The sequence below is a fragment of the Uloborus diversus genome, chromosome 10, assembly GCF_026930045.1.
Source record: "Uloborus diversus isolate 005 chromosome 10, Udiv.v.3.1, whole genome shotgun sequence".
Lineage (NCBI taxonomy): Eukaryota > Metazoa > Arthropoda > Arachnida > Araneae > Uloboridae > Uloborus > Uloborus diversus.
In genome coordinates this window covers 26,199,404-26,219,527 of record NC_072740.1, presented here as the reverse complement: position 1 = coordinate 26,219,527, position 20,124 = coordinate 26,199,404, and the positions used below count along the sequence as shown (strand labels likewise).

Here is a 20,124-nt window from a genome sequence, read left to right as displayed (position 1 = left end):
AGAAAAAAAAAGAGGTTTCTCGATATTACCTCTGCTTGTTTCTGATGGTTTCTGATTGGTAGACATAATCCAATACATTCTTAATCTTACTTCTTTAAGTAAGGAATAAGCCTGATTCACTGCTTAATTTGTTTCGTGGCAGTAAGTTAGATCTAATCTTTTTTGGAGTTACTTGGGTAAATTCCGCTTTGTCTTTTTTCCACTTATTTTGCGTTATTTTCCCGATGAAATAGTTCTCAAGCATTTTTTTAAAACAAGGAATAAAGATTATTTCAAGTCTTGACAACTTGGCTTAAGACTCCAAATTGTTTTAGTCATTTATAGTACAAAAAAAAAAAAAGAAAAAAAAAAGAGAATGTCCTAATTTGAATCTCTTTCTCATGTTACCTACACACAAATATTAAGTAGTTTTTCAACGACAATATATGTGTAGGGTAATAATATTAGCAACAGTTCTTGCAGTTTGTTTTCCTGTTTAACTTGCAGGCAGACTTGTTGAAAACTTTATTGCTTTGTTCGTAGAAGCAATTAAACCACGTGGTAATTAAACTCCAGCCTTAGTAAGACGAAACTAAGCCTCTGTAGGGGCAAGTAACCAAATTTTTTTGGTGCAGGCTTTCATTCCAGACAGACCCATCACTGAAATACAGTGAATGCAAACCATGTCAAGAACGATCTGATTTGTTTTATCCTTGGGGATCACATCTTGAAGATGAAAAACCATGTTGGAGATGGTAGGTTGTGACAACAAATTCTATTTTTCTGTGCTCATTATTCAGAATATCAAACAATATTTATTGTTAAGTGAAAAAGCTAAAGGTTTGCAACTGAACCTCATAAATTGATAACAAAAATTCATCACTCCGTTCAGTATCTCAGCGTAACCATTAATTGTCTTGAAATTCTGATACATAAAGCAATATTTCAATGATTCGAAACTGAATCTGTCAACAATTTTGCATGTAATAGACATCAATACTAATTACATTCATTATAAAGAGTTAAACATGCATAAAATTAATAATTACATTCAGACTAATAACAGAAATAAAGTTAAGACTCTAGACATCCCACCTCAAACATTACAATATCGATATAGTTTACCAAGTGATTAAACGTAGAGATAGAGAGTTTGCTCTTCATTAGCCAACAATTGATTTGATTCTGATGATCATTAGGTTTCATCCGAGGAAAATTACAGAGGGTGTTGACATTGTTTAATTTATCCAAGTACCTACGCAGACACGATACTAGGTTTAAGCAATGTATAAATTACCCAAGCAAATATATCTTTGCTATCGTAATATCTGGCATGTTAGCTTTCAATAATACGAAACCAGTTCCAACAGAATAACTGTCTTACATAATTTTTACTTTTTGCACACATAAGTGAATCTTGTTGACTAAATTGTAATAGGGATAATATTTTATTTTCTAGAACTAAAATTTCTTTCATGTTCCAATTTTCTCTGGGTATTATTGTTGACATTGAAGGTCGACGAAATCAATTGCTGCTAGTACAACAACTGACTTGGTGACAATAAATGTCTTTTGGCTTAAAAATAACATGTATTGCTATTGTATTAAAACTTTTCATATCTTTCAATACTATGAAGTCTTTATTAGTTAACCTAATGCAAAATAGTATTTAATTATGTCCTAACTACAACATTCATTCAAATTTCAAAAAACAAATATATATATATATATATATAACTTTATTCTTAAACAATTTCCAGTTTATTCGAAAACTTTCAATTTTCGAACCATTTCCCTGTGCAAAAAAAAACGGATTATAGTTATTTTATTTTAAGTCATAAAAGCATTTAAATGCTAATACAGGTCTCTAGAAATGCAACGCTGTTCAAACCCTTGTCACATATGTTTTATTTAAAAAGCTAATTTAGAAAAGTCTTCACGTAGAATTTTAAAACTAAAAATACTCTTTTGAAATGTGTGATGAAAGGTGAAATCATAAAAGGGAATTTCACATTATTAAATACATATATCCGAGACCAAGGGGAGAGATATAACAAAATATTTACTATAAAACTGAAAACTTACTCTAAAGTACCCAGTAAAGGAACGACCATTTATGTTTTACTCTAGTACCAAGAATGTCTCAAACCTTCCATGATCTCTTACCGCTTAGGTAACCCTGTCCAAAAAGCGAACAGCGCGTTTGAAACTCTTTCCTGAAGAAGTGAAACTGTTTATGAGATCTAGAGAACGATTAAACCGCTGCATCAAACGGCTAGATGATACATTAAGGGCCGGAAGTAAAGATTTACGAGCATGGGATGTCGTTTACAGCCTGCTGTAACATGATTACCGAACTGAGCCGATTGCTGCTTACTCTTCTTAGGATTGAATACAAGTCTAGAACTTGGGAACTTTATGGGGTGCCATTGGAAAGGGACGAAACTGCCGCACTCTCGTGTATGAGTGATAACAATGAGCTAAAACAGGAATATCTTGTGGAGGTACAAAGGGACTTTAAGGTCCATATCATGACAAACAATATTTGAGAGTATCTTTTGCTGAAAATGTGAGTGAGTAGAGTTTTTTTTTTTTTTTTTTTTTTTTTTTTAACGTTGATCATTAATATCGGACTAAAGTGAGCTTTTCCATATCAACCTAACACCTAATAGAAGAATTAGGTAAAATGATGCAACATTTTTGCGTACCTCTTATACTTTGGAGAACTATCTCTTAGAAATAAAGTGCTACTGAAAATGTAGGGTAAAATTAGCAGGGAAGAAGCAAAGATTTATAATGTGTTTTATGCTAATGATTAAGTACAAAGTAACGTATAAATTAAAAGTCAACATATGATGTAACTTTTCTATAACTGTTTCTAGGCATGAAAACGCTCGTGCCCCATGAAACAGAGAGTTGTTTTGCAGAAGAAGTGGGAGTATTTAATTAAATTTTTTTTTCATAAAATTAAGCAAACAGAAAATGTTCGAAGTACAACGTCATAATTAAACAGAAAACCGTACAATATTGAAAAATAAAATATAATAGCTGAAATGTTTCATAATGTTAAAAAAAGAAATAAAAATTCAATTAAAAACAAAAATCAAACAATTTTATAATTGTTGGCTTCGTTTACACGAAATTAAACGTTGGTTGAGTCGTAAGTGTAAAAAAAAAAGAAAATTCTCGATAAAAGAAGTTTCAAAGGTGCTTCAGGCCTCTTTTGCCAGAAAATGTGGTTATGAACGTATTACACGGTAAAAAGTTAACTTGTGAATAGCTACGCTGAACACAGTTTTAAAAATACTTAAAAGGTCATAAATATTAATAATCATTCACTTTATTTCAACATACCATGGCAAAAACAACCGAAAATGGAAAATACGTTTTAAATACTCAAATCAAAACAAGAATGATACAACTCATCACAACAGGTGTACAAACAATGTAGCGTTCTCTCTTAATAGCCATCACATTTAATAACTAAGACAGCTTGTAGTGACCTCAAATACCAAATCTGTTAAAATGCAAACCAAGATAAATATATGCAAATTCCCTTTGGTATTCACAAGATGGAAGTTGAGGTCAAGAGCTATTACGGTATGCTATTCTCAAATTTTCAGTATGATATTTACGCAGTGGTGTACCTATTATGGGGGACACCCGGAGCGGTAATTTGTGGTGTCACCCCCCTAACCTACAGACGCAAAAGAAAAAAAAAAACTTATGTAAACATGAAAACATGAAATTCATGCAATTCAAAAACAACTACATTTGTGTTATAATGAAATTTCAAGTCGCCTAATGTACAAAAAACAAAAATAAAGGGGGGGGGGTTCGGGGTTAAACCCCCAGGGAAAATTTTCCAATTTGTAATCTCAAAAATTCATTTTAGCTTCATATTTTTCAAAAAACTTACAATTCCACTTAGAATGTCACCCCCGAATGGGTAATACCGGGGGCGGAACGCACCCCGCCCCCGTAGTGACGCCACTGTATTTAGTAAAGTTTTCAGTTGATAACATTTAAAACTGCTTCTTATAAAGTAAGAAACTACTTTACTTTGCACAAAAACGATAAACAAAAATCAAAAAAGTCATATTTTCCCTTAATTTTTGATACATGACACTTTTTTTTTTCTTGTTGAGCCAAAATATACATTATCGTAATAAAGTTAAGAAGAAGAGCTCCTCTACACTTAAGTAAGATACAGTCAATTAGAAAAATTTTGAAAATTCTTTTCCAGGGAAGTAAAAGAAAAAAAAAAGAGTTCGAAAGAACTCCTGTCGGTTGACCTTTTCAAGCAAGAAATATTAAGGATCAATAATTATCACGTTTGCTTAAAAAATTAGGGTCGAGAAAAGGGAAAAATAAACAAAAAATCTCTCCGACTCCAAAGCGGAATGGTAACATGTGAAGCGAAAAATTATGAACATCCTGAAAAAATGAAATGGAAAAACAAAAACCGCTGAAATGATATAAAAAAGATAAGTTGCAGATTTTTTCTCTTAAAGAACAGTAAGTTATTCATTGAGCCGTGCAGTTTTTTTACGAGAAATAATAAATTTTTGTGCTCACTTAATGAAACAGAAGTACATTTTTTTTCCATCAAAAGGCATATCCATTTGACAAGTCTCAGCAATCACTGGAAATTATTTCACGCGCATTTTAACTCATCAAGAAAATATCTGGTTTTTAAAGCATGAAAAAAAAAAATCAGAAATGAAATGCATACAACAATATAAGGGTGGCCTTGTTGTTTCGATGACATAAAACGCATTATTTGAGGCGTTGAAAAGCAAAGGGATGTAAGGGGCAAAATTAAAAATTTAGAGATAACCAGTACAAATGGTAGTTGAACTTTCCTCTGTCTTTGGGCAAGAGATGCATTAGTAGCTTTGGTAGGTGCTGCTATACAGCATGATTCGGAAAAAAAAAATATCAATAAACGCCTACCTAGGATCTTATCTTTAAACGCTTTACTCTTATCTTTAAACGATTTACTCGAAACTTGAAAATGTCCACTTACATCCCTTTGCTTCTCACTGCCTCATATGTAAACATGAGAAATCGGAGTTTCAAAAGTTTAAACATGGAAATCAAAGGTTAGACTCTGTGCTTTCGAAAATAATATTTTTTCTGTACATTGTTAAAAAATGGTAAAGTGAATATGTCATCAACAAACACGTGGCATGCTATGCTTAAAGTATCAATCCATTGGTATATTGTAACAATTTTGATCTATTTTGAAGTTGATTTTAGCCTATGCTGCTTTGTATAGATCGGCTTATTTTTCTTTCCTCTGAATAGTTGTAATTTTTCAAAAAACGTGATTTAAATGAGCTATTTTTAAACTTTTCAGTACTAAAATGAAAGCAGAACTGAACTCCCAAAGCATTTAAAAGAAATATTAAATAAGTTAATTACGCTAGAAATTAGTTGTTTTGCTTACACTTTTTGGTGTATAAAATTTTCATGTATTTTGAGGAATGAAATAATTTTAGTGAATGTTTAATATTTGAAAAAAATGATGATTTGGTTTGAAAGAGAGGGAGATTTTTCAAGTACACACGAACGACACAATTTTTCAAAAAATAGAAAATAAAAGTTAGCTACTCTTTCTCTTATTGGTACTGGGCGTGTTACCAAATCTTTTGCAACACCTGTTAACATACATAATGGTTTTCAAACATTTTAAATGAAATCTACAATTTCATACTTCAACATTAATATTATTCAGCAGTAAGTTTCCGCCCCTAAGCCAGGGCCAAGGCAGATACCAGACAGCCCGATTAAAAAAATCCAGAGACTGCAGTTTCGTTCTTATTAAAACTCATCAGTCTGAAATTGTGAATAACTGATCTATAGGCAGAGTCATTTCATCGAAGGTGAAAGCGCCAACAAACTGGTAGTCAACTTCAATGAGGACGAAGCTGCAGTCTTTGGATGTGATATTAATATTTTAAGTAAACATTAAAAATAAACGTGCAATAATTTCGGAAGTTTCTGATGTTTTGAAAATTATGCGTGAAATAACAAGTACATATTCCAATCAAACAGGTATTGAGTGATAAATGTCCAATAATGGTGCAAACTACATGCACGTTTATATTCAAATCGGCATTCTTCACCCCTATTCCAGCGAATCGACTCGTTCAATCCTCCATTCATCGAAGTTGATCTTTTCAGAGCCAGACTATAAAAGGATACTGGAAACCCACTGAACAAGATTTTTCATTACAACGAATAGACACATAAACATAATATGATTCACATCTACTTACATTATTGTAAAGTGTTTATAGATTATAAGTTCACATTTGGAGAAGAAACAAAGACTTTTCTAACCCGAAACAGCAACGCATGCGAATGGTTCACTGGTTCTAATATATCGAATCAAAACAAACCTCAGCAGAAAAAATCATTTATATTCAGAAGTCAACTTCACTTTTTCAGAGATTTAGGAGAAAAATGTGTTCATGTTTTTCGATATGCTAACACCATTCATCTCCAACAAATATTTTCCAATAAATTCACAATCCGTTCAATCCACTGCTACCAGGGTTTAAGAAGAATGGAATTTGAGATTCATTTCAATGTGGAAATGTTTTACAAATTTTATTGTGTTGACAAATTGGGTGTATATTATGAAAGCAGCAGACCTTATAGTTCATAAAGCGACTTGAAAACAGGAAACAGGCAGCCCGAATTTTATCCCTCATACGATTTCATTCGTAACATATTTCACCGGACATTTCTCAGCTCGTGTAACATTCCAGCAGCAATTCGAATTTTTCTTTCTGGTGCTCAGAGCTTTCTTCGCTGACACGAAGTATTCGATATTTCTAACAAGTGATTTATATTCCTTCCATTTTTATGAAAGCGTCATTTCAAATATTTGCTTTGGAGAAACAAACAAACAAACAAAAAAAAAAAAAGGAAAAAAAAACATTCACGCAACAAATCTTGAATAGTTGGTCAATATATACGCTTAGAGAATTGTAAAACAGCAGTTTTTACTAAACACGTCAATTTACTCAAATCAACACGTTACGTCTACGGGTATACGGTGGAAATATATATCAGTGATCAAACACATTACTAAATATAGTTAAAAACGTTTTTAAATCTTCATCATTATTTTATAATTAAAATAAATAAAGAATTATTACATTTTATACAAGAAGCCGTGGCACGTTATTTATTTTTTTTTAGTTTAGATATCATAAACTCGAATAAAATATATTAATCTTTATGTTTAGTAGTACTTTTATATATTTGTTTAAATTGTATGAAGAATTTAGACTTTAATCAAATTAATACTTTTTTAAAACTTATCTTTTTTTTGACGATGCAGGGAAGAGCAAACTAGGGTTCCGTAAATTACTGCAAAGTCAACATTCTACTTTGAATTTTTCACAGTTTACTTTGAACTTTGCTAGAAGCTATTTAAATGTATATTTCGTATTATACTTTATATATATTTTTCTTTTTCTAGGCTTGTATTGTTAGTTATGGCTTGCATTTGAGCTGACATTTAAGTTAGTGTAAAAAATGCGTTTAAAATTAAAGAATTAAAAACTTTATACTTTTTCCACCAGCGGCATATTGTTTAAACAACAGCCAATAAAAGTGCTGCAAAATTTTTTTTAAGTTTCTTCTAAGAAAATGAATTGAGTAATGTTTATCTAAAATGGTAAAAAAGGGGACAGGCGTGGAATATTTTGCTGCTGTTTCAGCTATCTTTATAACGAAACAAAAATCGATCATTTAAATTGTTTAATGCATATAAAATTAAAATGAATATTATTCGCCAAATTTTATAACTGAATTCTGGAGAAAAGTAAGTGACAAAGCGAACTCTGTTTATTATCAGGCTAGCTTTACTCGAAGTACAGGAATTCCTACTCCAATGAGCAGAGCCATTCAAAAGATAAAATCAAAATCGGATTATCCTGACACATAGGGATATTGAAAAACATGATGACTTTTCATAATCATTCTGTTGTAATAAATCTCTGTTCGCAGCACGTCTAGCTACATTTAAGAAAGCATTTTCAACAACTCAGATTTGTAATTGTCAAAAACTTTCAACGTAATGTACATTATATAAGAATGATATTAAAAATTTGTTTATTTTCCGTCAGTTCTTACTCTGTCTCTCATCTTTACTAATAATAAAGCTGAAAGTCTGTGTCTCTGGATGTCTGCATGTCTGCTACGCGCATAGCGCCTAGACCGCTCTGCCGATTTTCATAAAATTTGACACAAAATTAGTTCGTAACATAGGGATGAGCACCTTTAAGTGATTTTTCGAAAATGCGATTTTATTATTTTTCTATTCCAATTTAAAAAACATTTTACTAAGAAAATTATCATAACGTGGACGAAAAAATTACCATATAACGTAGGCTAGCTAGTTACCATGACGTAGACGAGCAAACTATCAGATGCGACCATGAGCGTGCAAATTAACACAGGCAATTGGCGAGAAATTTATCATCCATTATTTGTAAAAATACAGGTGAACCAAATGACTTTTAATTTTCTACTACGGGCAAAGAAGTGCGGGTACCGCTAGTATTTAAACACAAGTGAAACAGTTTTTATGCCATACTTTCAAATCGCATGAAATAAATCGCTAAGTATTTTAATTATATAAATCCTGTTTTATTTATGCTACCGATCATCTTCATTTATGAACTTCTCTTCTTCTATTGGAAATGTTAAACGGGAAAATATATGCAGATAACCGAAAGGATGTAACCTCATCATCTCTTTGAAAAGATCAAAGCTGAAAAGTCATCATCATTTAAATTGCCTAAACTTTTAAAAGTATCTCTAACTGAAATATATTGATAAAAATTCAAAACATTCAAGTACAGGTAAATAACACCGCAGGACTTCTAACGAACTCAAGAAAGTTTCCGACCTATTGAATAAAAATTAAAGCTAGTCTTCTCTCGCTTATGGGTTTAAAATCGAGGAAACGTGAGATTTAAATTGGAAGAAGTTTTCTAGAATCAGAGAAAGTAGATAGGTCCCCAGGAGAAGAGCCAGAAAACTGCCACGTGAGATTTTTTTTTTTAAGAAGCAATAACGTCTAAAATCGAACGCTCGAACTAAGAGAACACTGTGTTAGCCTAGTTAGCATATGATTTTGTCTTGAACTGAAGATACAAAAGTTTTTCGTTAACAAAATGCTTAAAAACTGTTCAAATTCTTTTAATATGCTTCGTAATACGAAGCGTTTTACAAACTGGTTCATGTTCTTTCGCCTGGAGATGTCTGCACTTGTTGAGTTCTTTGCCCTAGGGCAATGAAATTACTTTCGTCGCTAAATAATACTTTCCTCCAATATTCAGCAGGCTAATTCTTATATTTTAACTCTCACAAGTAGCGCTTTTTCTTCATTCGTTGGGTCAGAAGCTTTTTCTTCATCGGCCGATAGGCTGGAAAAAGCCGCCTCCGAACAGTAGATGGGATAATATTTATTCCATTCTCTATTGAAGCTCTATCAAATACTGCGCTAGTCTTTCGAGCGTCTTTTTTACTGTGAATAAGTAGAAAAGAGTCATCTCTTGGTGTTAATTTCGATTTTCGGCCACATTTCCCTCTCTGCTTTGAAAATATGGATCCTGTTTCTCTATTTTGTTTTATAATCCGGCTCATAGTTGCAATACTAACGCCAATTACCTTTGAAATCACTCTATAGGCGTTCGGAAAGAGTAACAATTTTTGTACGCTTTCGCGGTGTCACACACATCGCACACCATAGTGAAATTTCAACTGACGTGATCATAGCTGCAACTTTCATCTTCGGAAATTTCTGCAAGTGCGCTTTCAGAATCCCCCTGATTGGTGTAAACTGATGTCAGGGTAAAGGATTTATTCATCCCGTAAATATTTTTACAAATTTTAGTTTAATTGGTGAAAAATACTTGAAATGATTTTAAAATTAATGGAAAAAATATTTTGTTTCAATTAATGTGCACAAGGGTGTATAATTAACAAAAAGTTAACGCTGGCATAGTCACAAATCAAATGAATATTTCAACTCAAATTGTGCAATGATTGTTTATGTATTTTCTTTTGCAAAAAACTAAAAAATTAATGTATCCAAATATTTCATAAGCTAATTTTTTTTTCATACGAAAAAACTAAAAAAAAAAAAAACACCTATATTCAAACACAGTGTGAACGTGGTGAGAAAGGTGGTTGGCGAGCGAATGTGGACAGCATTTAGAATCTTTTTCTATCAAAAAAATAAAATAAAATTAAATAAAAAAAATGGAAACAGTAATAATTTCTAGCTTTTGCAAGTGGTCGTCGATAATTATTAGTAATAGTTCGATATTTAATGTCCAATACTTTATTTTTGCAACATGACTTAACTGCACAGCCCGTGATGTATTTTTTGGCGTATCCGTGCATAGAGATCTTTCATAGCCCCACTCAGTGGAACAAGAAGTTTCGAAGTGATTGTGTGTAAAATTAAATGGAGTGACGGACATTTGTATTTAACATATTAAATGCAACGATATTTACAAATAGTATTAACATGCACTAACATGAACTAATTCTACCAAAAATACACGAGAAATAAATATCACATAAGCAGTTTTAATTAGTTTTGAATAAACTTTCAAGGCATTTTGACCTCTAGAGATCCCTCCGATGTCAACAAATAATCTCATAACAAAAAATGAATAATATTTTAAAAGTTCATTCCTGAGAAGAATTATTTTAAACTGCTAAATTCATATTGGAACTGCGAGAAGAGCTGTGAGAAGACGTCTTCATTGACACGAGACAGAACTTCCAATCCCCTTTGAGCGATACTTTAAAATTTAATTTTGGTTAATTAATGGCTTATTATGTCATTTAGAGCAATACAAAACATTTCTAGTTAAAAGAGTTTTAAAGCATTCTACTCCAATTTGGTAGCACAACAAAGTGTCTTCTGACAATCAAGCAAATGTTTACTTCATGTTGACGTTGAAGATGCAACCCTACGTTATATGTATTGGATGTCTGCTGTTAAGTTTCCACTGATTTATTCATTGTAACGGGAGGCATTACAATTGCGTGTAATACGGAATAAGCGTTGCATCATAGTGAAAAATATATGTATCTCGTAATGAAATGTTTTGAACTATTGTAACAAAAGCAATTCATAAGTATGGGGCAAAATATGTATTTATTTTAACTTTTTGAACAATTTTGCAAAACAAAGACAGCAATTTGATGCTTATCAAGACTTGCATTGGAACTGACATTTCAAATTTACTTAAGATCGGTTTAAAATAGTTCTTAACATATTCATGAAAATACTGTTTGTGTGTAAAATTAAGTGATCAAAAATCTAAATAGATCCGCGATATTGAAATTGCATGATGAGAAAGAAGGCATTTCAGAAAAATAAATAAGAATAACATTTGATTTGATTTATTGTAATTCATGAAACTCCTGGAAACAGCAGAAGAATGGCACTTTTGTTATCCCTTAAAATTTTATGAATTTTAACGAATGTAATTTAAAAGCAAATTTCTTAGATGATATGGAAAAGTGTAAATACGTTCTTTTAGTTTGCTGTTACAGAATGATTTAACTTTTAGGAATTTTTTTGCGTGAGTTATTAATTTTTCAGTAAAATGCTTCTTATGAAAGCTCTGCCAAAGATAATAATCCAACTTTTATATTTAATCTTTTATTTTTCATTAAAATCTGAAAGTGAAAAGTAATGATTAATTATGAATATTTTAAAACAAAATATTCTAACTTTTTCCTTATTTTAACTTAAACATTATTCCCAAGTTCTTTCAAATAGACGCAAAAACAGGATTACTATATAACAGGTGCTTCAAATAACGTAATCTTCGAGTGAGAACTTTAATTAAAAATTACTTTTTACCAAGATTTTAGTTACAAACGCTCCGCATATTTCATAGAAAATCTCTTTCATAATCTTTCTTTCTCTGTCTTTTTCTTTCTTTTTTTGTTCTAAAAAATGAGCTCCAGATTTAAGGATTAGAAATTCGTAGTAATCAGTGATTTTTACGAAAGTTGGTGAGTCTAATACTTTTTTCTTTTTCATCTTTTTTTCTTTAACAATTATTCCAACTCAATATAGTAAAGCAGAAGAATTTTGAAATCTTTAATCCTAAATGAGTTTTGAAAATTTTAATTATTAAGGCTACTAAAATACTTTAAAATTAGTCGGAAGAAAACCCATTTTGATAACATAGTCCTGTTTATGTTTAATTATAGAGATTCTCAAAATGTAAACGTTAGGCACAAAGAAAAGAAAAGGATTAGTTTTGAACAACAATTAACAGTCAGTTATTAAAAAAAAGTTTATAATTGTTTGAAGTTGTAAAAAATATACACGCAAGAAACTGTTTCACAAGTTTTAAATGTTTTCAAATCATTAAGTAACGAAAATGAAAATTTCGGTCTTTTTGTCAAATATTCGCATTCATATTTTATGCCAACAGTTTGAAAGTTTATGCATGTTGAAAACATGCGCTTAACTTTTGTTTGCATCTATAATTGCGGTTAAACTTCTCTATAACGAAATTGAATGTAGAGAAAGACCGTTTCAACAAATTTTACTTGCTAAAATAACATGTTACAATGAAAACTAAGTTACTAAAACATCTGTTGTAATGAAAGTTTTGCCACTGCTCAGACTATTCTCAGAGATAATTAAACCTTTTTCGAGTTTTGCTGCATCAGAATGAAATGCATTGCCAAATACATTAACCTCTACATGTGATAACCTTCTCTAATGTATACTACATATGATGACCGTCAAATTTTAATCCGAAAATCCAATTTCAATTTAGTTCCCTCTTCATAAAAATTTCGTTAAACGTAAAATATATGGGGACATAAGAAACTTTAGTTATTTAAAAATCAAACTAATAATTTTACTTCGGGTACAGATTTGGCAAGAAATAACTGGAAAAAAAAGAAAGATAAAAATCTCCAGCAGGTTGCTTTTTTCAAAAGTAATCATTGCTACATTAAATAAAATCTATTTCAGCTCTAAATATTTTCCCTGAAATCTTGTTCTAAACACAAACAGATGCCCCAAAGATCTCGTTAAACGTCGGCATTTGAAATCTTGAACATTGCTCAAATTTTGCAATTAGTAATAGTAGATAAATCAAATTCAATTTTTTGTGTAAACGTATCTTTCATTTTTAAGTTTTTATCCGTAAACACTGGATTAAACTACGTGGTGCCAGAATACATCTGAATTCTTTTATCTAGTTTAAACTTCAACTTTCTACATTTGGTGAAAATTTTAGAGTTCAGTTAATGGTTAGAGCACACGATTATTTTACATTGGTTGTTTTCGTCAAGAGTCTAGCTCAACATTAGTCATTTGTTTCGGTCTTTTCTCAGGGGCAACATTTGTGGTTATTCTTCAGTATGGAAATTTTCTCAAAATCAGCTTCTTGTTTTGATAATCAAGTACTTTTAAATTATTTTGCTTTGGAGTGATATTAATCGCCCATTTTTTTTTAGTTTAATAGTCCGCCGTAAAAATAGTTTAACTACAGCTACTTGCTTTCAAAACCTAGTTTTATTGTTATTGACACCGTTTTAGTTAAGTGACTCTTCAAAAGTTTGCCGCATATTTACTATTTTGCTATACTATTGTAAACAAAGTAAAGAATCTCAGTGTTCTTAAGTTAAACACTTTCGGAAACCAATGTAGATCATTCAGTAATGGTATACATTTTAAAACTTGTATTAATTCTAAAATGAAGCAGTTTCTAGAACGTGCTATCGCTGTATAATCATAGTACGTATTTTGCATCTAGAGCATATATCCTGAGATAGTTATATAGATTAAATACTTACAGAGTATGCATTTTATATCATCAGAGTATTACTATTGATCTATGTACTATTATCTTGAACCACTAATATTAGGTATACTATTATAGAAAATTAACACTTACAGAGATTTTATATTGCTTAATATATTCTACAATAATTGCAAATAAAATAATGGTTTATTATATAATAACGCTATAGGAGTAGTTATGATGCAATGGTATAGTATACAGCAATGGTTCTACAAACGATGCCAATTTTGATAAACATTAAATAAATCAAATAATTCCAAATCTTTGACCTATTGATATAAAAATAAAAAAAAAATTCCAAGAAGAAAAATAAAGTAGATTAGAAACAAAAAAGACACAGAAACCGTTTTGAATACAAAGCCCTATTTCGAAGTTTATTAGTTCAGCGCAGAAAGGAAGATATCAGGAAGCTTAGCTCGAAAACAAGAGAAAACAGTATCTCAGAAAACTAAGCCTCATATAATGAGATCTTGACAGCAGTCGTCAGCATTGTTCTGGGAGAGGATAGAAAAAAGAAAACTGATGTTGAGGTGGTAGAAAGCAAGCCGCTATAAAGATTCACTGACAGGTAATATAAGTTTATACCTCTCGCAGAATATATTATGAATAAATTCAAGACAAAATAAAACATCCTGAGAAGAAATTGTGACAAAATTTCTACGAGATCTTGCTATCCGTATAGAAATAAAGCAAAGAAATGTGTACCCTTAGTAATAACAAATGAGAGAGATAAGTGAATTAAAAAAAAAATAATAGGCTTCAACGTTTTTCGAAGCCTGCTTTTCAATAGATATTTACTATGATCAATTCTAAAATGGTATCAAATTATAATTATCTTTGGTCTCAACTTGGACCAAGTAAAATGTGCAGGATAAACAACGGTTTAAAACGGTAACCGAACCAACAATTATTTTGAAGTAATAAATTATATAGAGTAAACTATTTTTAAATTTAGTACAGTCGAACTCACTTATAAAGAGCGAAAAGGGACCGCGATATTTGCTCGTTATAACCGAGTGTTCGTAAAAGACGAGTTCAAGAAAAAAATCATAAAAATTCTTCATAGTCGCTTTTTATTTCCTTTTACAAAAAAGGAAGTATTGTATTCGCGAAAAAATTTTCACTTAAAAATCGGCCTTAATTTCTATTTCACTCACCCATGAATGAATGTTGTTTTTTTTTTCGACTCGACCACACGTGGATATATGCCTAGGAACGTACATACACCCAAAATATCCATTTTGAAGATCCCCGAGTTAATTACAGCGAGTTTTCTCTTAAAGTCTGTATGCACGTATGTATGAGCGTATATTTCTCACATAACTCAAAAACGGTATGTCCTCGAAAGTTTAAATTTGGTACGTAGACTCCTAGTAAAGTCTAATTGTGCACCTTCCCTTTTGGTTGTATTCAGATGTTCCTAAAGAGGTCTTTTGCCCCTTTTTGGGGGGAAATCATTGTTAATTTCGATGTAACCTCAAGTGGTGTTATAATTTGGCGGACACTTGGCGATATGTCGCCACCCTTTTGGTCGCCAAGTTTTGTCGCCAGCTTGGCGGCAAATGTGACGATTTTTTTTTTTAAATCTGGTTTCGATTTGGCCACTGTTGGTGATATTTAGAGAATAAACTATTGAATCACATTAAAATTGTCAATAATGGGAAAATGACATTAAATTGGAGTAAAAGGATGTCATGTAATGCTCACATCAGCTCGTTTTTCTTCTTCTTTTTAAGCACCGAACAGAACCAAAGAAGTTGGTTACTTTGCTTTGAACTGTCTGAGCGTCTCTTGTGTCCTTGATTTTGAGGAATACACATATAATACATACTTATATAGTTTTTAATTATTCCTTTGCTCCACAAATTAAAAAAAAAAAATGCTGTCATCTCTTGTTTTCAGGGTTTATAATTTATCACTAACTATGGTTCACTTTGGAAAGTTGAAGAAAATTTACCAAAAAAAGAGAAAGGAAAGCTGAACTGAAAGTCAATGGAAATTTTATGAATCAAAAATCTTACTCGCTTTAAGTGGGGTTCGCTCGTTTGAAGCAAGTTATGCTGCCATAGACTTAACATTGTACCAGCCAAGTATTTCTGATTTCGTCGATAAATCTGGGTTCTCGTTAAATCAGGGCATGTTATAAGCTAGTTCGACTGTACTCACATAATTTTTGAATCGAAATAACATTGCGTTATGACTGTCAGAAACAAAAGAAAATATTCCGTTGTGAATAATAAACGTAAGATTATATTAATGATAGGGTATAGTATATCTAACTTTTCTATTTAAAGGTTGAGCATAATTGAACGTATCCCACGGAAAACTAGTAATATCTGGAAATTCAACTCTTTTTTTTTTTCAGTAAGATGCAAAGTAATAGAAATAGAATTTAGAGGCTAGATATTTTTGTCTAAAAACGATGTGCTTTTTTTTTCAATAAGGTCCGTGTTATGTGCATTGCAGTGGTAATTATGCTCAAAATAAAATGGCAGAAGCATTGTAAGATCTATTTTATCTCTAAATTTCACGTTTATAGTAAGAGTGGAATTAGTTTCTTTAAATATCCGCAAGTGACTTTTTCTTTTTCCAGATCTACTTAGATTCTAGCTTTTTCTAGGTATTTTATTAACTTTGAAAAACTCAAAATGTAAATGTATTTTTCAAAAATTAAAATGTATTTTTCAAATAATCTCATAGTCAAAAGAATATCTAGCTGTCAAATCAGAACGCATCTTTCAAGTAAAGTGAGAGTCAGCATTGTTGGTGTTCGGTGGGAAAGTCAATAACATAGAATTCGAAGAAAATGCGGAGGACAGTAAACATGATTAGAAAATCAATACTTCCACAATGTGCCCCTTATCACGGAATTTGGCGTAAATTTTCATTTAACATTTATTACCCGTTGTCAACGAACAACGACGATTCACGAGAAAAACTTGTATCCCTAAGGATGGATTTTAACAAATATTGCTTGTTCTGTTTACAACCGATTTTGGAGTGAACTTGTCCAAGGTCAAGCGCCAACACATTAATATTCTTTAATATAGTTCCAATGCCTAAAGGTTATCGTGCTTTGCAAAACATCTGATTCGTCGAAATCAGTGTCTCAGCAGCTGTGCTGTAATACAAATACAAAAGTGACGACCAGCAACAGGCTCTGGGCCAGCTAGAACCCTCTTAAAACTGTCTACTCCCTTGCTCATTACCACCTCTTCCGGTAAGCTGTCCCAAGGTTCCATTACCCTGCTAAAATAGTAATTTTTCCTAATATCCATGTTAGCCCGAGATTTAAATAGCTTAAAACAATGACCCCTTGTCCTGTTTTCAGTGCTAAACTTCAGCCCCGTAACATCTTTCATTTTAATAAATTTAAACAACTGAATCATGTCCCCTCGGTCTCTTCTTTGCTCAAGACTGTACTTTTTTGGCATTCTAAGCCCTTGGAAAACTTTATTTTTCTAAACATCCTCAAGTCAAAATTTAAAGCTTAGTTTTGAAATACATATACCACGTCAAAAAACTCTACACAAATACAAAATTTACCTTGGTAATAAAGAAATCTTTTCAATATCCCTGTAATCAAATGGCGATTTCTTAGCTAAAGTCAAATTGTATTTTTTAAATAATTAGACATCTAGAAACGCAGAGATTTAGGTTATCCAGTGAGACCTACATTTGACAAGTGGAGGCTTATTAATCTATTTTCTATTTAAGAATATCCTAATGGCAGGCATAAAAATTATGCTTGCTAAATGTATTAACATATTATCGTTATCGAAATACTAATTTAAAAAAAAAAAAAAAAACAAGATTTAGGATGTGTCTAGAAAGAAAGTAGAAACAAAACGTGTTTCTCAGCAGAGGATTTACAATAATTTAAAAAATATATACTAATTAAATAAGGATAAGTTTAATCTGCAAAATTAAACTAGCTTGCTCAATTAGTTTAGTGAGCATGTGGGAGCAAAAAACCGAACTCTTATTAAGATTATTAAAAAATGAAAGTGATAAACTGACATCAATATTTTTTTTTTAATATCTGAAACTACCTAATAGCGAAAAAATAGCGTAGGATGCGATGACTTATTTAAAAAAAGAAAAAAAAAAACCCTGACAAAGCTGATTATTTTTAACACAAAAAACAAGCTTCAAAAAGTGACGTTTCTGGCACATTTTTCGGAGATGTTAAACCAAAAATAAACCTTCAAAGTGCTGTCAAAAAGGAATAAGCTTGACGAAATACGTCAAAAATATCAGCTAAGTAGTTTACATCGTTTAAGTGTTCAAGTTTAGCATAAAAATATCTTGTCAAATCAAATACTCGAACTTCACTATTGGAAAGAGCTAAATAGTTGCTAAAATGAGTATTCTTTATGAAAGCGATGTTATAAATTTTGACATTTTAGGAATTCATAATTTAAAGTAACATTTTAAACTTTGTATTACGTTAATTGGATTCAATTTAATTGCATAAAAAAGTAATAATACTTTTGGATTGAGCTGTATTTGTTTTGCACATTGTTTTACTTACAATTAAATTTCGTGGAAAAACCAATTATTTAATGCATACATGTACGTTTTTGAACATTAAAGCATTTTAAAATTAAGAATATTAACCAAAAAATGGTTTAATTCATGAATGAGAACTTAGTTTATTTATGGGATTGTTCCAATCCAGGTCAAGTCTTGTAAATATACGCACGCATAGAGATTTATTCTGATCAATGCACTCAAGTGACAAAATGTTTTCTTACCATATATCCTGAGCAATGCCTCTTTCCTGTAGACAACTTCGCTCTCATTTCTACCCTGCACATTACAGGCGTAACTCCCCTTATGTTCTAGAGTGGGGCATTTCAGTTCCAACTGCCATTCCCCATTGTCGGCATTGTCAGTCACAATGGTAGTGTCAGGCAGTTTGGAAGCATTTTCTCCGCGGAATGTCCACCATACTTCGACATTGGGGGCGGGAGTATCCACGCGGCATGTCAACGTGACAGTCGAGCAGTTGCTGACAACAGGCGGGTCCACTATGTGCTCCAAAATTGAGAGGCAGGCTGTGAAATTAAAGAACAAATATCAGATTTCCGATGCACTTTAATTGCTAAAAATGTCGCAATGGTGAAAATTTCATTACAGGACATATTTCAGTACTTTCGTTTTTGTTATAACATATTACTTTAGCGTGGTAATTTTTTTTAGCATAATAGGTATTATAGGTGAACATTGTAGATTTAAGAAGATAATATTAGTTCAAATCAGGAAGTTAATTTTAGAAAAAAGTCTTAAGACTTTCCAATTTCATAGTCGAACAAATGGTAGGTCAACGGTTGTTCTTATAAAAACATGTCAACAATTGTTTCGTGTGAGGAATAATGATTTTTTGAAAAATTAAATTTATACGTATTTAAAATAAAATAAAATGGAATTAAAAAAAATCAAGTAATTTGAAAGTTAATTATGTTTTAGCGTGACAGCTGTTATGGGTGAACATCCTTCATTTAAAAAGAGAAAATTATGGCAAAGCTTGTTAAAACTGGTTTTTCTCTACATTCATTCTAGATGGGGTAAATTGGAATAGTAATTAGAGTAACATACACACAGAGAGAAACACACACACACACGCCAAACGTTGTACGAATATTTCCAATGGACAAACTTTTGATATCTTTGGAAAAAGAATGAGTGCGAATACCTTAAAATTGCCATTTAAACTCAGTCACGTAAAGTCATTTAAATTGCAGTGCAGCAATTTTATTTTATACATCAATACTATGAGCACTCTTTTAACCAGCCTTATTTGACGAAAGTTCAGAATGCTTAATGTACGAGAAAAGGTTTCGAAAAAAAAACGTACATATTAGTTTGCCAATTTACAGTTTGGACACAAGGAATTCACGCCATAGTTATAAGTAAGTAGGGTAAAAAACATTTTAACGCGATCGTGATTTTTTAAATTATTATTTAACGTTTAATGACTCATATTCCTGCTCTAATAGTTTTTCTTTGATTTCAAATGCCAAAAGTTGACTAATATAGTAGACTTACAAGAGTTTACATCTTTCAATAGAAGTCTTTGTTTCTCCCCCCCCTTTTGAAAAATATTGTCACAAGTACTTTTTTAATTATGGAAAGAAAATAAACCTATTTTTTTTACTTTCTATCATCGAAAAGAAACATATCTGAAACGATGCACTTGCAGTTCATGATGCAAAATTTATTATTTAAATACGCTGTAACAGCAGAAGCACTGAAATTG

At 31.4% G+C, this 20,124-nt stretch overlaps 1 protein-coding gene across 1 annotated transcript in view; it reads right to left on the bottom strand.

Moving 5' to 3' along the window:
* The window catches only part of LOC129231693 (tyrosine-protein phosphatase 69D-like), a 679,130-nt gene that overhangs the window by 175,271 nt on the left and 483,735 nt on the right, over positions 1-20,124 (bottom strand). Inside the window, exon 2 of the mRNA XM_054866058.1 lies at positions 18,620-18,922. Within this exon, the coding sequence (XP_054722033.1) occupies positions 18,620-18,922 (303 nt within the window). The remainder of the gene's footprint in view (positions 1-18,619; positions 18,923-20,124) is intronic.